General features: G+C 38.7%; 1 protein-coding gene across 2 annotated transcripts in view; it reads right to left on the bottom strand.

Annotated features, from left to right (window-relative positions):
* Positions 1–1,854: 1,854 nt before the first annotated feature.
* The window catches only part of ULK2 (unc-51 like autophagy activating kinase 2), a 39,604-nt gene continuing 26,198 nt past the window's right edge, over positions 1,855–15,260 (bottom strand). For both annotated transcript variants that reach the window (XM_084493382.1, XM_084493383.1), the window contains 12 exons: positions 14,101–14,246; positions 13,466–13,546; positions 10,548–10,834; positions 10,227–10,420; positions 9,602–9,711; positions 8,803–8,955; positions 7,867–8,075; positions 6,397–6,575; positions 5,356–5,474; positions 4,833–4,990; positions 3,808–3,943; positions 1,855–3,708 (listed from right to left, as the gene is read on the bottom strand). In XM_084493382.1, coding sequence (XP_084349508.1) covers positions 3,641–3,708; positions 3,808–3,943; positions 4,833–4,990; positions 5,356–5,474; positions 6,397–6,575; positions 7,867–8,075; positions 8,803–8,955; positions 9,602–9,711; positions 10,227–10,420; positions 10,548–10,834; positions 13,466–13,546; positions 14,101–14,246 — 1,840 coding nt within the window. In that variant the 3' untranslated portion in view covers positions 1,855–3,640. The remainder of the gene's footprint in view (positions 3,709–3,807; positions 3,944–4,832; positions 4,991–5,355; positions 5,475–6,396; positions 6,576–7,866; positions 8,076–8,802; positions 8,956–9,601; positions 9,712–10,226; positions 10,421–10,547; positions 10,835–13,465; positions 13,547–14,100; positions 14,247–15,260) is intronic.

The raw sequence follows: 15,260 nt of genomic DNA, 5'->3' as shown, positions 1-15,260 counted from the left end.
CTACAGAAAGGAGGAGCAAAACATGCAGTTCTACTGAAAAGCCACAGCTAGGGTTATGGCTCAGGTTGGACAGTCAAAAAAAAAAAAAAAAAAAAGTCAGTGACAAGCAGAGTTCAGAGCAAATGACAAAAAGACAAAGGATCAAAATTAAAAAACAACCAAACCAAACAAAACAAAAACAGAAGCAGCAACACGAGTCAAATGAGGCAGGTCACAAGCCAGATCACAAGTCAGCCTGTCTGAATTTCAAAGCCTCAACAAGCTCTGAAAGCAACAGTGTCCAGCTTTACTTGATCTACACCAAGGAGAAAGCTTCTGTTTTCAGTGCCCCTGGACTGTACGCTGCACTGTGCTGTGGTACCAATGGATCACAACAATTACTGCCTCTGAACCCATAAGGTGACAACGGGAATATCTTGATGTTGCTGGATAAAGTAGCAAGAGCAATGCAGAACCTAGCGAGTCCCAGGACCAACAACTCACATCTCAACTGAAAAACGTTTCTTAAATAATTTGTAATAAATCGGCTGTGAGTTAGACCCACTAGATTTCATCCTCTGTATCAGAGGAAAGGTCAAGAATTAATCTTGCATATAAAAAGCAGCAAATGTCAGAATTAAACTATATTTTATATTTCTCAGTCAATTCTACACATTAAGGAGAAAGTGAAAATACAGAAGTACAGAAGAACATGGCATTCTTGAGTAGATGCTAGAGTTGAACTAGAAAAGCAGTACATCAAGTATCCTTTCAAGTTCTATCTTTCAAAAGGCTAAAGAAAAAACAAAAAAAAAAAACAAGCACCTGCTGTTCAGTGCGGAGAGCTGAAGACAGAGGACAGCTTCAGGATCTCTGTGGAATGAGCTTATACAGAAAGACAGGCTATGAGCATCGGCCTCCTCCTCCTGAAGACAGGGAGCAAGAATAGCCCTTTTCTTCTCTTGTTTGTGCAGCTGTAGCCTCACTGGCAGGAGCGAGGAGAATGAACTTGAATCCTGAGGGAAAAAAAGAAAACCAATAAAAAATCATGAGGCTGCTTTTCCCAAGAACTATCTCCTAGACTCGTGCTTTAAGGCTTTCACTGTGTTCCTAGATTCATGTTCAGATATTTCATTAGCATTCCCTGCTCACTCACTCCTCATCTTCTTTTATTGTTATATGCCAGTCATGAGCGCAGGTTTTATTTTTTAATAAAATGGAAAAAAAATGATACTACAACTAAGAAATACAACAGCTGCGTACCAGCTATAACAGCACACCTCAGCTGGGGAGAGGGTATTAGCTACAAGGTGAAGGAAACCTGCTTTTTGTAAGGCTTGGACAGTAATTGTAACTTACTGCCAGTTTTTTTTCCTATCATTATTTATTTATTTTTAGTTCTGTATATGCTGTCTTGGCAGCCCAGTCAGCTCCTCTTTGCTGGAGGCAACAAACAAGCACCTTGCTGAAAGAATGCACAACTGTTACCTAAGAACCTACTTAACATATATTTGTTTTCAAAGCTGTTTTTTTTTTTAAAAAAAAACAACAACAACAACACAACAAAAACAACCACCAAACCCCATGAACAACAACAACAAACAAACAACCTCACAACAAACAACAAAGCAGGGTACACTGTTTTCCCAAAGCAACAGAAAACAAACTTGAGGACACTTTGTGCCAGAGTTATCCAGAGATAATGAGCTCATTGCCCCATCGCCCTGAGGTGAGTGTCTCTTGACCCAAGCAGATTCAGCTTCCAGGCAACATTCAGCAAATGATTTAATGAGCCGAGTACAGACAGTTGGCTTTGTCCCTCCCCTCCCCCGCCCCGAAGTTATCACCATTGATCTTTGGTTACACGAACTCGGCTTTACCATAGAAACACTTCTAGTGTATTTATTTTACCTTAATATACATTTATACAGGCCATAATAAAAAGGCTATTACACAACAGTTCAGTGAGTTATTACCTAGTTTCAAGAATAATGCATGCAATTACAAAGGAGAGGTAGAAACACCGTATTAAAGACCTAAAAATACAAACATTATATAAACAAACACTTTCAAATTAACTGTTGGAATTTCATACAGATAAATAAGGTAAAAAGTACATTACTCTGTCAAAGTAAAGGAAACACATGGTTATCCAAACACTGAAAGAGTATTTTGATGTGTAAGCCCTGTACAACTTTGTCAAATAGTTCAGACCACTGTGTTTAAGAGGATTAAAATGATTTTGTCCTGGAGAATGGTTTATTCAAGTATTCAAGCAATCGAGTAACAAAAAAAGTCCCAAAAATAAAGTAAAAGGAACCATTTCCAGAGAAGCTGATCTGCTTAAATACTTTGCAAATCGCTGTCCTGATAATCTCATGGGATGCTTGAAATGATAATGCCTATAAGGCTAAATGAAGCTTCCCACCTCTCCCCCAAAATGCACACAAAATAATCCTGATTTTTCACACACACCATGTAGATATTCTACATCAATTTATCAGCATCTCAAATCCAAACATTATTTTCTGGTTTTGCATGGTTCCTTGCAGAACCTCTCAGTTTACAGTATTTCTTGTAATACTGCCCAAGAAGCAAGACTACTGAGAACTGTCATTACACCCCTACAGACTGCAGGCATTAATGCACATTTCGCATGCACAACAGAAGATGCAACCAAATCTATATAAAAAGCAAACAACCAGCAACTCAACATTGCTATCACTGAGAAAGTCCAGAGCAGTAGTTACTCAAGTATTAGACAAATAGGTATAAAATGGAAAGGTTCACATGAATACAATTTTTTACAGTTTGTTTGAAAGTCTTCTAGAAGCTACATTTGAAATTCTGAAAAGAATTTTATGTACACTGAAATGAAATTCAGCCAAGTTCATTGTGCCTTCTCTCTCTTTTTTTTTTTTTATATAGTTCTTCAAAAATGACTATACAGTTGCTTTAGTAAATTAGTGCAAAACAAAGTGTTTTGGAAGAAGATCTTCAAATTGTATCCACATCAGCTGAAAATCCACTGAGGATTTTGCACAGATGGAGCGCAATTTCTTCCATTACCATTCCCCCCCCCCCCCCAATAAAAGAACGCTTTCTCACCATCCCTTCACAAGACAAGCTGAGCCATGTTTACAACATGTGAGCTCAGATACAAGCCAGCTTAGCCCCAAAAGCTTTCAACAGCACTTGCACATGGTTAGGGTTTCCCAAATTCAGTCAGACACATTTTACTGACAATTTAAAACCTTTTTTTTTCCACGAACTTTTGAGGGACTCTTCTGAGGGAAATGTCTTTTTGTACCTGATGCAGAAGGATCCAGTCTCTATAGACCTCATGAGGAAAAAAACCCTGATCATTCAAGTCAAAACACACGTACAAGGATCAGTTTGAAATGTGAAGACAGATTCTTTTAAATTCTGTTGCTAGGAAGAAAAAGGAGCTGCTGGATCTGTAAGGCAAGTTTTCTACAAATGTACTTTTGGAATTTCTCCTCTTTGAGTATGCTGCTGCTTCTTTGGTAGTCACCACAGAAATGTAAGAATCATCTTCCACGTGGGGCAGAACAAGGACAACAATTAAGCTGTAGTGAAAAAAGTGCAGTATCACTGATGTGGTCCCTTATGTTCACGCCATCTGGTCCTTGGGATATTCCTACTGCTCATATACAGCCACTGTGCTATAGCAAAGTGCAGAAAGCCTTCGCTCGATGCTAGACTTATCTGAAAAACAGAAAGGTCAAAAAAGGAAAAAAGTGATGAATTCAGTGTTATAATTCATTTCTGTGTAATTTTCATTATTTTCATTGAGCATAAACTTACACTTGTGTACATTTTCTATATCTGCAGGGTCTTGCAGTATTTTAGTCAGTCCTTCCAGCAGCAAGGCTGCTTTGTGGTATCGATATGTAATATCTTCAGTTTGCTGAAACATCTCATCTAGAGCTGCTGACTGAACCTGGAATCATTCAGTAGATTCAGTTACATAAATTGCTTTAGGCAAATACTGAAATGAAAAATTCAAAATGGATTAAAAACTATTTTTGAGCCTTAATTAAGCTGATCTGTTTTTATGACAGTAAGACAACAAAATGCAGTCAGAAAACAGAGCCCCTGTGCTGTATTAGCAAAGGGTATTCTGCACGTAAGCTGTAAAAGCACTTTTTGATCTCATGTGCTTCTGTGTTACAACATATTCTGAAATTATGACAGTATACAAATAAGTATGCTTGTTCTCATACCTATATTCTCTTGTAAAGAAGTCAAATTAATTGTGCACTATTATCAGGGTTAAGCACAATATTTGCTGGTACCTTTTTTGTGACACCTATGGTGAAAGACTTCCCTCTCATCAAAAAAAGCATTTAAGTTTCTAGTACGCTTACTGTACCTGCTCTCTGGCAGATATAAAGTTTCTCAATTACATAAAAAAGCTTCCACATGTGCCGCATTTGCTTTGTATGAACAAGGCTGGTGTTCCTCAAATTGACCTGGTGGACTGAGGAAGCTACTTCTGTTGTTTCTGTGCTTTAGTAAACCATACTGGATGGTGTTTCAGCACATAGGGCACTTTTAGAGGCTGTTTGACTTAGGAGGTAATTTCCTAGTGTTTATGTATCAAATGTGGTGATGTAGGGGAAATATCCCTGAGGAACAGTATATGCCAAGGACTTTAGCCACAGTTAAGGGAGGGCAGGATGGAAAGTGAAAGAGTAACAAAAATGACTATGAACAAATCTGGAAACATACATTTTATTTTCTGGTTATGAATAAGAGGTATGTGAGAAAAGGAATCTACGTGTTATCAATCTCAATGTCCTATCATTTAGGTAAAAGGAGTGACTTACCATTTCTACAGCACAGCTGTAAATGAGTTTCTCTGCAGTTACACTGTTGATTTCATCAATGAACCTCTGCTTATCCGAAAAGAAACGATTCAACTTTTCTGTCAGTTTCTTGCACATGCTGATACAGAATTTGTATCTCTCATTGAGGCTTTTCACAACTGGGGAAAAAATAAGAAATTAAAAAACCAACACCAACACCACCACCACGAACAGCCTAAGTACAGCTTCTTCCAGTGGTAGGTAAAGTTAATCTGTTTAATCTTGTGTTTCTAATGTTTACTTACTCTGCTACTAGTATGAATGAAGTATCAAATATATCAAATCATAAAGTTTCAAATTAATAACCGCCCATTTCTTAACAGTTGATTTTTGTATCTTTGTTTACTATCAGAATTTTGCAACTGTACTTATGTGCAATGACCTTGTACAGAAGACAACAAAAATGTTGCAACTTCAGCTTTTTGAGTGACATATAACTAAAGGAAATTCACAAGCAGAGAAAATGAGATTATATTGCACCTACCTTGCTTAACAGCAGTGGATGGGTTCAGTTTCCCTGATTTGACCTGTGCTTTGGCAAGATGCAGAGAAGATGCCAGTAACTGGGCTGCTTTCATGTACAGCACGAGCTGCTCTACTTGTCTGGGGGAAAATAAGTAATTATATATCAAAAAACCTCTCTCGAACACATCCAAGCCTTAGGCAGACACCACTTTTTATCACAATCCTACACAAGACCCAGCAGCAGCAGAAAAAACAGATGTTTTAAATGCAACCCCACCCCTCCTTTCCCTCCACAAACACCCTGTCACGGGTTGAGAGTACATCTGCTCATCCAGTAACTGCAGCAGCAAACACAAACTGCTTTAACGCAGACATTTTTAAAAGGAACCCTTCTTCATGGGGACTGAATGCCTGAGGTCAAGGTCTTACCACAAGCAACTGGGCGTCCTTTTCTTGCAGCGTCATTTCCTATCCCCTGGTATTCTCACAGGGGTATTCTCACAGGTGTGAAATGCAAACACTTTGCAGGGATTTTTTTCTTTTCCTTTTTCTTTTTTTTTTTCTTTCCCCAGAAAGAAGGCAGGAAGTAGAACTGCCCTTTTCCACCGTTCCAGATTTCTCCTTGCTTCTGATTTTGTATTAGGTCTGATTGGCTACACTGATTAAAGGTCAAAGTTGGATACTCCTTCCCTCCACCTCAGAGCTGCTGCTTCAGCCTGATCAACAGGATCACAGAGGACTTGGATTTGAAACAAGATGGTACATAGATTTCCAGGTTCAGAAACAAACTACTTCAACACAAGTCTGCAATTCTCGCCACTTTCCCCAGCTTATGTGGCAGGCCAGAAAACATGGTCCTCACCTATCTATTAGCACATCTCTCTCTATCCTTTGCTATATTTTTCTCATGTGTCTTCAGTTGTTAAAAACGTATTCTTAAATAACATTCTATGTAGTAAATAACCACTCCAAACAAAAAGAGGGCATAGGTTGTCCAAAAACATTTTTGATGCATCTGGTTTTTACTAGTTCTCTTGATACTATTTGACCACATACTTACCCCCATTCTTTGCTTAGTTGGCTAATCTGATCAACAACTATGCTCTCTTGGATTTGGTACAGTGATACTGCAGAAGTACACAGGTCTGGGTTCCCTCCCCGTACTGCTGTCAGATCCAGAACACATTCTGTAAATGTCAGCATCATGTTCAGATGACGCAGTGTATCTGTATGTTCTCTCTGTCAGAGGAAAAGGAGATGACAATTTAACAACTATAAGCCATAAGGCAAACAAGTACAATTAAAACTCTTTTTAAGCACTCGAGGATCTTTTGATATGTTAATTTTATGCAGAAATCACATAGAGTCAGCACTAGAGACTACAGAACCAAATGGATCCAAAAGGATCAACAGATATTAATTGGTTCTTGTTAATGATTTCAAGATACTGTAAGCTTATACTTCAGTCTTTCGACAAAGCCAAAGGAACTGGGACATGGAGTTTCTATGTTTGTTGAAACCTGAGCAAGTAAGGGAATCAGAAGTGAGACGTATTACTTGTTATTATATTATCAGCAACCCAGAAGTATGCTTGGTACTCATATGAGAAGCCAGGAGGAATGTTTGGCTTTTATTATATAACAGACTTAATACCTACAAAAGAACTGATCTGAAGCTTCATGCTTATCTGCGTCACTCAAATTTACACTTGGATCTAGAATTAAGTTGTATTAAAATGTGGCTGTTGCCAAAGATTGCCTTTTAAGACAAACAACTTAAATTGGAGTTAACAACTCACTGGTTGTTGGTGACTAAAACAGACACTACATGCATGGTCCTTGCTCAGAAAGAGTATCAGCCTTCAAAACTAAACAAACACATCTTAGTAATATTTATAATCTTTTCATTAGTAATGCAGGTCTAAATAAATTTTAAACTATCTGTGGGAAGAAAACAGTGCACTGTCAAACATTCATGTTATAACGTATAGATTCAATAAGTAACCAAACACCTTCCAGCTAGATGTGAATGAGAAAACAGAACAGCAATCTGCCTTGAGAAATTTATAGTCCAACGATAACATTCTGGTGAAGGACCACACCAACATGTGCTTTTAAAGTGCCACGCCTCCACACATTTAAAAAAAATATAGGACACTCTTCCCACAAGTAGGATTTAATGTCATCTACTGACTGCGAAGAAGCAGTTAAATACAATGCCTAGAACGACATTGCTTCTGTCAGCACCCACGTCCAAAGTCTTGGCATTAAAACAGAGGCCTATTTGGAAGGCTCTGGTGAACAAAAGCAGTCATGTTCCTTTGGTTACCTATTCAAATACAAGAAATGCCAGGAATAACTATCAAAGAGAAATGGTCACATTTGCTACAGGAATATTTTCAAGGTCTTAAAAAGGAATATCTGAGACAGTGAAGAGGAAACTACCAAGTGCACTATGCAGTCCTGTTTTTACCATGTCTCTGTTTTAGCAGCATTAAACATTATAAAACATTAAATTATTTTTTCTATACCTCCATTAAAGTTTCCTCAGGCAATTCGGGAGCTTCAAAAGTGATAAAGCCCTCTAAGCTGGGAGGCGAAGTACCATAAGGCATGTACTTCAGACTTGGAGCTGCCTCGGCTCCCGGAGGAGAAGAACCCATATAAATACCAGGAGGGGAGCCCATATATACACGGCCACTAGTAGAGCAGAGAGACCCTCCAGAACTGTTTGATCCAACTACAAGAAAAATAACACACACATTCAGTCTAATAGGTTGTTCCATTTTGTAGCTCTGGGGCTGCAGATGATAGCAAGTGACAAATCAGTAATCACCACAGATTCACTCTTGGGAGGATCTCTTCTTTGCTCCTCGCATCACTCTGTACAGAATGCAAGGGCTGCACCTTAATACGGTGATGATTTATAAAATGGATTCTGGAAATTGGCTGACAGGGATTCCAAGGCAGGCAGCCCAATAGGACAGACAGGTTGTGCTATAGTTCACAAAAGCACATTGCTGCAAATTCAGACTCCTGCTCATTCCGAGCAGATTCAGGCATTTACCTTGGGATCTTTGATATTTGACAATGTAGCTGACATGCTAAAATGCAGTCGGCTCATTTTTTATGTTGCTTCTGGTACAACGCATAACAGTGGGCAAAAATGCAGAATAAGAGATGTAATCGTTCCTCTCCACCTTCGTCATAGGTGCTGTTAAAACTCCCTGTGGTGGAGCAAAACAGTGTACACAAGGTGTTATACACTGCTGGATGGTAAATCGGTGCCTCTGGCCTTCTCTTTAGTAGAGAAAAGGCAGAACTCCAGGATTTATCTCAACTTTACACAGCACTTCGTATGGGCTAGAGGACCTATTGTGCATGGCAGTAGGCAGATTACCATCTCAAGAGGTGGGCAAGCCTGAATATTGTTTGACAGCAGTCCACAGCTGCCAGGGAAGTCTTACCTGAGGTGGTTCTTGTTCTGAGGACCATATGGGTGCAGGTAGGAGGGGTGGCACTGCTTGGAGGAGACCCAACAGTAAACATGACAGCTCGAGAACTTGCCCCACTTCCCATGGAAGGAGGTCCCACTGTAATTCCATAGGCCCCTGCTGGAGCTGGAAGATAAAATTTTCACGTTAGTCCCTATTGCATACAGTCATACCATTTTGTAATTATATGCAGCAAACTGGAGTACTGCAACACACCATGCTTTGATGAAGATCCGAGAATAGTTATAAGTTCTGACAACAAATAAAACAAGCTGAGTGGACAATCTTGGCAATACAAAAAAAAAGAACCAAGATGTGACCTGCATACATCTTTTTATCTCTCTACCCCTACCTAGAAAAAAAAACACAACAGGGGCTTTCTCTGAGAGCCTGAGAACAACATCAGTCTTTCAGCAAAAGACACAACAGAAAACTTCTAAATGCGGACCATGGTAGGTCTGAAGGCTAAAGACTAGCAGTGTCTGCAGAACTTCTTCCATCTGCTCAAAAACAAAAAAACTCTAGCTACTATAGGCAGTGATGTTCCTGTATTTAGCATAGAGATACTTTCCTGTCTCACTTATTTTTAAAGCTATGTTAAGGAACTGGAATATATTCCCTTAAAGATAATTAAAAAAAGGCTTCTGTACTGACACTAAAAATTATTGCAACAAACTACTGAGTTTGGAAGCAGAACAAGATCTATATGGCACTCCTTAAAAAGAAAAAAAAGCACATAAAGTCAATTTGAATGTATCAGTCTGTTCCTTACCTGTATCCATTGGTCGCTCTGTATTGAGGCTGTCTGTACTGCCTTGATATAACTGGCCGCCAAGGGTAGTCTTCACTTGCTGATCTGATAGCTTCCCAGTACTAACAGATCTAGACAAAAAAAAGCATATGAATGCAGAACAAGATTTTTCAGTAAGTTCCTCCTATCTAACTCACAGCAGAAGCTGGCTTTCAGATTTTTGGTGTTATATTGGTTATACAGAATTCTTCAACAGAAGTACAAAAAGCCTTGAAATCTCACTGTTCATCATGGCCCTACTGAAACAGAGCTAACCATAAAGGAACCTTTTTCCCTTAATAATTTATATTGCAAGTCTTGACATTTGGATTTTGAAGCAAAACTGAACAGGCTTCACATAGGCAATGAGACTTCCTTATTCAGATAATCAAAACAAAAGGGAACTAGACAGCAACACAAAGTGCTTCAGGAAGTCTGTGCTATATTTATACACAGTACTAAGAGCTTGTTATGTACAATAAACATCAGCATATCCTCACCACTCATTTTCTGCATGCTCTGCCCCTCCAAATTGCTATGTGAAACATACATGCTTCTGCCGAATTACCTACCCAGTTTTCCAGGTCATAAACACTACAATGCCTACCTGCCGAATGTAGCTTTACTGTGCTGCTCTCCTGCTTGCTTTTCACTTCCTTGTGTCAAGTGGAAATGTGTGAAGTCCCTTGGTTCGGTGATGTCTTTAGGCTGCAGTGGGGCATCTACCGACCCTTGGCGATTAGCCAGAGCCAGCAAGTTTGAGGATGCTTGTGTTTTAGGTATTTTGAAAGGAGCCGTAGCCTTAAAGAAACAAAAACAAAAAAATATATATAAAAAATAAGGTTAGCACACAAAAATATTCTTGAGAATGGTTTCAGACAATGTATTAACACTTCACATTTTACAGACATTGGTAAACTTAACACACCTTAGTAGGAGAGCCAATTATTGTTGGTAATGGAGTTTTGAACAGCCAGTCTGAACTCCTAGGTGACGATCCCATATGTTTGGTTGGTGATGTTCCCAGGCTACCTGGCCGACTTGGTTGTGGAGAATGACTGTATCCATACCCAGCATAAGATGGGCATACTGGGTCTGAATGCTGCTTTCTGAGTTTCTGTTTGTTTTGGTAAATATCTGTGAGAGTTGGAGCACTTTGCAACCTAGCTCCCATCAAAAGTGACTGTGGAGACTGAGATGGTGGTATCGGAGAACCTGTAAGGATGAAAAACAGTCAAGTAAAATGCTACTTGCAGTGCTTGAAAATGTAGCAATGAAACCCAAAATGCTAAAGATCAATGTTGATCTGTGAAGAGATGGGGCTGCAGTACTGTGAGATATGTTTGATCATCAACTCACTAGATGGCAAAGAGAATGGATTTAGCATGTCAACTATTTGGACTAAGGCTACATACACTGATGAGATGATGCTTGTGTTCAAGCTGCCAAAAAGGCAAGATTTCAGGGTGACAGCTGTACTGGCAGCTGCAGTACTTCTGGCAACCTGCATCAAGACAAATAAAGTATTTGAATTCAGCAGGAATGGCATAAACAATAATGAAATTTCAAGTGCAGCCACCAAGACTCTAGGTTGGATAGAGTTTCTCAAGTACTGGAATTATATTCCTGCAAACAGCAATGTGAATGCAACATTGCATGTTAATGACTTGTTTTGTTTGTAACAATTTAATCTGCAGACTAAAAAGGCAGCTCCCTCTCATGGCTTCTGCAAGAAAAGTATGTATTAAAAAACAGAAAAATATTTATATGTATTCATATGAAACAGCTTGGGATCAGTACTTAGGGCAGTCATTTATTTTTAGTCTGTCAGAACATGTTTTTCAAAAGTTCATTATGTACAAAGGAAGTCCACACTTGAATATGAACTCAAAATTTCTCCTAAAGCACAAAGATTTGGAAGAGCTATAGACAATCATTTAAGCCGATGGCTTTAGGGAAACATCTCCTATGAACATCTCACCTACTCTGAGATGCCATTCCTCTTTCAAAATAAGGAAACTGAAACTTGATTAAGTGGTCTCTTCCCTGTGATAGTTTTATGTTTCATGATGAGGAACTGTGCAAAGTTACAAACAGTATGCAAGACTTCAGTTTTGTGGCCACAGCTTCCTAGATAAAATACGTATCTTTGTAACCTCAAAGAACTGACACTGAAGTGACAACAATTTCACTCACCTTTAAAAAAATTGCACAACTTAAAATAAACTATTCTAACTAGTTTTTCCCTAGGCTGTACTGTAACTCAGTATATAAGATTCTTAAGAGCTGGCCAAGGCAATCTTTTGATATTGGCTCCGTTTCATAAATGTATGCTTTAAAAAACATCTTAAACTTCTTGCAGTTTGCTCAGTAAAGTGCCCAGCTGTTACGACACATCTTCCAGCCTTCGTAAGCCTGTGCTTTTCTAGTTAGACTTTGAATAAGAGCCACTTCATCTTGATTCCATTCCTCTCCATTTAAACAATGTGCTATAGAGCAGCCTTTCTGCCTGCAGCTCCAACAGAGTACTCGTCTATTCCTCACTAAATTCCCAGCTGAGAATTTGCCTGTTTGAAATCAGTCTGCTTGTCTGTCTCATAGCATTGAAACCTGTCATTTCAGAAAGCAGTCTTAAATTTCTTTGGTGGCTGCTCTGTTGTCAGCACCATCACTGGGAAGGGTTCTCAATCCAAAGTTTCTTCCCTGCTGCCACTGGCAGCAAGAGTTACTCAATTCATTCAGAAGCTGCATTACGACAAATATCTTCAGGTCCTAGAAAATCTCATTACATTATCTTGCTTCACCCAGAAGCAAAGAACTTCCCATACCCATTTAAATGCTGAAAACAGACATGCTGCAATTTGTGATATTTTACAGATAGAAATACCACTGCAGTCATTTGAAATTAAGAAGCAATAAAGTAGGAATAGAATGCAGGAAACAGATGAAATTAAACATTAAATACTCTTATAGCCATAAAATCAGTCCTGTTGTATACTACAAATAGGTTTAACATTGGAAAAAGGCACTAAACCAACTGTCTTACAAAGTTCTATCCAAAAAAAAAGATGCAACAAAATAGCACATATTCTGCTTTGCATTCCATCCATTTTCCCCTAAGCCTTTTTATTTTTCTATTTCACAAAAGAAAAGAGAATATTTCAAATCTGAGGCTTCACTCAGTCCTTGTCTTTTCCTGATTGCCAATGGCACAGCAGTTTAAAAGGAAATGTTTAAGATATCTCATAGAATTTATTTCATATGGATGAAATCATCCCCAGTTATATGAAATATCTATTAAAAGAAATGAAGACACTAACAACTCCAGAGAATTTTGGAAAGTGTTTAAACAGGGAAAATAACCCACACCGTAGTTTCAACACTACCTCTTAAAAAATCAAAATAAAGAGGATAGCTAGTATTTTAGATAAAGAAGACATCTTTATATCTTCTGATGTTACAGTGCAATTCAATCTTACAGAGTCTCAAATTTTTTTTCCCCTGCTAGCATACCAATTTATGACGTGCAAAGCTTACTGAATGCTTAGCAACACCATCAGATCCTAGGCAATTTCCTAAGGGAATGATGAAAGCATGTTGCACACTGTACAAAAAAAGAAAAACTTCAGAACTTCAGCCACTCTCTTATTGTGTAGAGAATTAATTATGGGAAAAGGTGTCCTGATACAACCATACTCAGGCTAAGTTTCTATAGAAACTCAGTGTACAGCTTACCAAGCATCTCCTATTAATCCATACCTATGTAGTGTTGGCTCTCCTTGTTCTTCACAGAACTCTGTAGAAGCTGTACCAAAATCATACAGGTTACTTTGCCCAGTCTCTCACCTGAGAAGTTTCTGCTCCTCGATTCATGTCCTTGAAGCTGTCCACAACAACAGTGTCCAAGCTGCTCAGGTATTGTTCCAACTAAGCAAATAAAATCAAAATGTAAATTTATGCATAATACTTCATCCACAAATGAAGGTGAAAGAAAATAAAACCTGTTTATCTTACTTATACCAGACGTTTTAACAGAAATGGATTGCTGTAAATGTAACTGCTTGAGTGTAAGAAAAGCACTGCAGAGGGATCTGGATAAGTTAGATCAATGAGCTGAGTCCAATCATGTGACATTCAACAAGGGTGTCGGGTCTTGCATTTGGGTCATAACAACCCAATGCAGTGGTATGGGCTTGAGGAGGAATGGCTGGAAAGCTGCCCAGCAGAAAAGGACCTGTGGGTGCCGATCAACAGCCAGCTGAACATGAGCCAGTAGCGTGTCCAGGTGGCCAAGAAGGCCAATGACAGGACTAGGGAAGTGCAGCCAGCAGGGCTAGAGAAGAGTGATCGTCCTCTTGTATGCAGCACCGGTGAAACCATGATCTAGTTGAGCAGATTTCAGTTTAAGGCAACTTCAGGCAAGAATTAGTCTTCTGAATAAACTGTTCCAGATAAACCTTCCCAAGAATTTATGGGCTTACCTAGCGGTGAGGGAGAATATGGTCTTGAAGATCCTGTGGATAACCGGCGCCCAACACCCTGCGCAGTGTCAGCTGGTACTGGAGAACAGGAACCCATCTTCATGAAGCCCATCGGACTAGTATTTGAGCGTCTCACAACCCCAGCTCTAACAAGATGAAAAGAATGGTTATACATGCTATAGCAACTGTGGATCCTTAAGATGAGGTTCAGAATCCCCTAAGGAGTATAATGATCAATTAAAAAAAAAAAAAATATTCACAGAGAAAGCCATAAAGCTGAAGCTTATTAAGGTAATAACTTAAGCTAAGCCTTCCATTGAGAAAACAAGAAAAATACAATTCCCTTTGTTCCCGCTATGATTGTAACTTTCAAAGCCATAGCAGTCTGTTAACTGGAGAAATTTAAAACAGATATATCTCTTAGTACATGGATTACTGATATTCAGACAACTAGCCATTTAATTTTGAATTTTACAACTGAGTGAAATGCATTGACACAAATGTTCATTTTTATGGTTGGAAAAAGAAGGAACCTACAAAAAAGATTAGGACAAAGTTTTAAGTACTGGACCTGGTATGAAGTTCAACTACTGAGAACACATTATTTTAGGGAAAGGCATGCCCTCAAGTGTAGAAACAATGGTAAAATCAAAGATCTTGAAAAAAAAAAAAAAGGAACCATGTGTTTTTTTGTTTTTTTGTTTTTTTTTTGGTACAGTCCTCCAGAGATCTCAAGAGTTTGGGTCTTTGTCCTTCACCATCCCTATCTTGTAGATCATAAGGCATAGAATAAGTCTAGCACACTAGAGCCTTGTATTAAGACAAGCTGGTTAGCTAGTATGCCAAAAACTGTTTCCTTGATATTCTATAGAACAACACATTCATCACTGCATGTATGAAAACAAAATTTATTACTTTCTAGTTTGTGATGTAATGCTGCGTAATACACAAAGGAGGGAAAAAAGCAATACTTCATCTTCTTATCTTCTTTGGATGCAATTGCCTAAACGAACAAGCTCATTTTGTTTTAGTGAAAAATTTCAACTGTCCATTCAACAACCCTGAGATTGTGAAGGACTATTACTTGTTATCGTTAGCCTCTTTAGTATGGTCTTGTGCAGAAAAAAATGACATCAGTAAGAAAGCATGGACATCTGTGA

Source organism: Aythya ferina (assembly GCF_964211825.1).
Source record: "Aythya ferina genome assembly, chromosome: 19".
NCBI classification, from domain to species: Eukaryota; Metazoa; Chordata; class Aves; order Anseriformes; family Anatidae; genus Aythya; species Aythya ferina.
The sequence above is the reverse complement of the archived record's forward strand: the minus strand, read 5'-3'. Positions and strand labels throughout refer to the sequence as shown.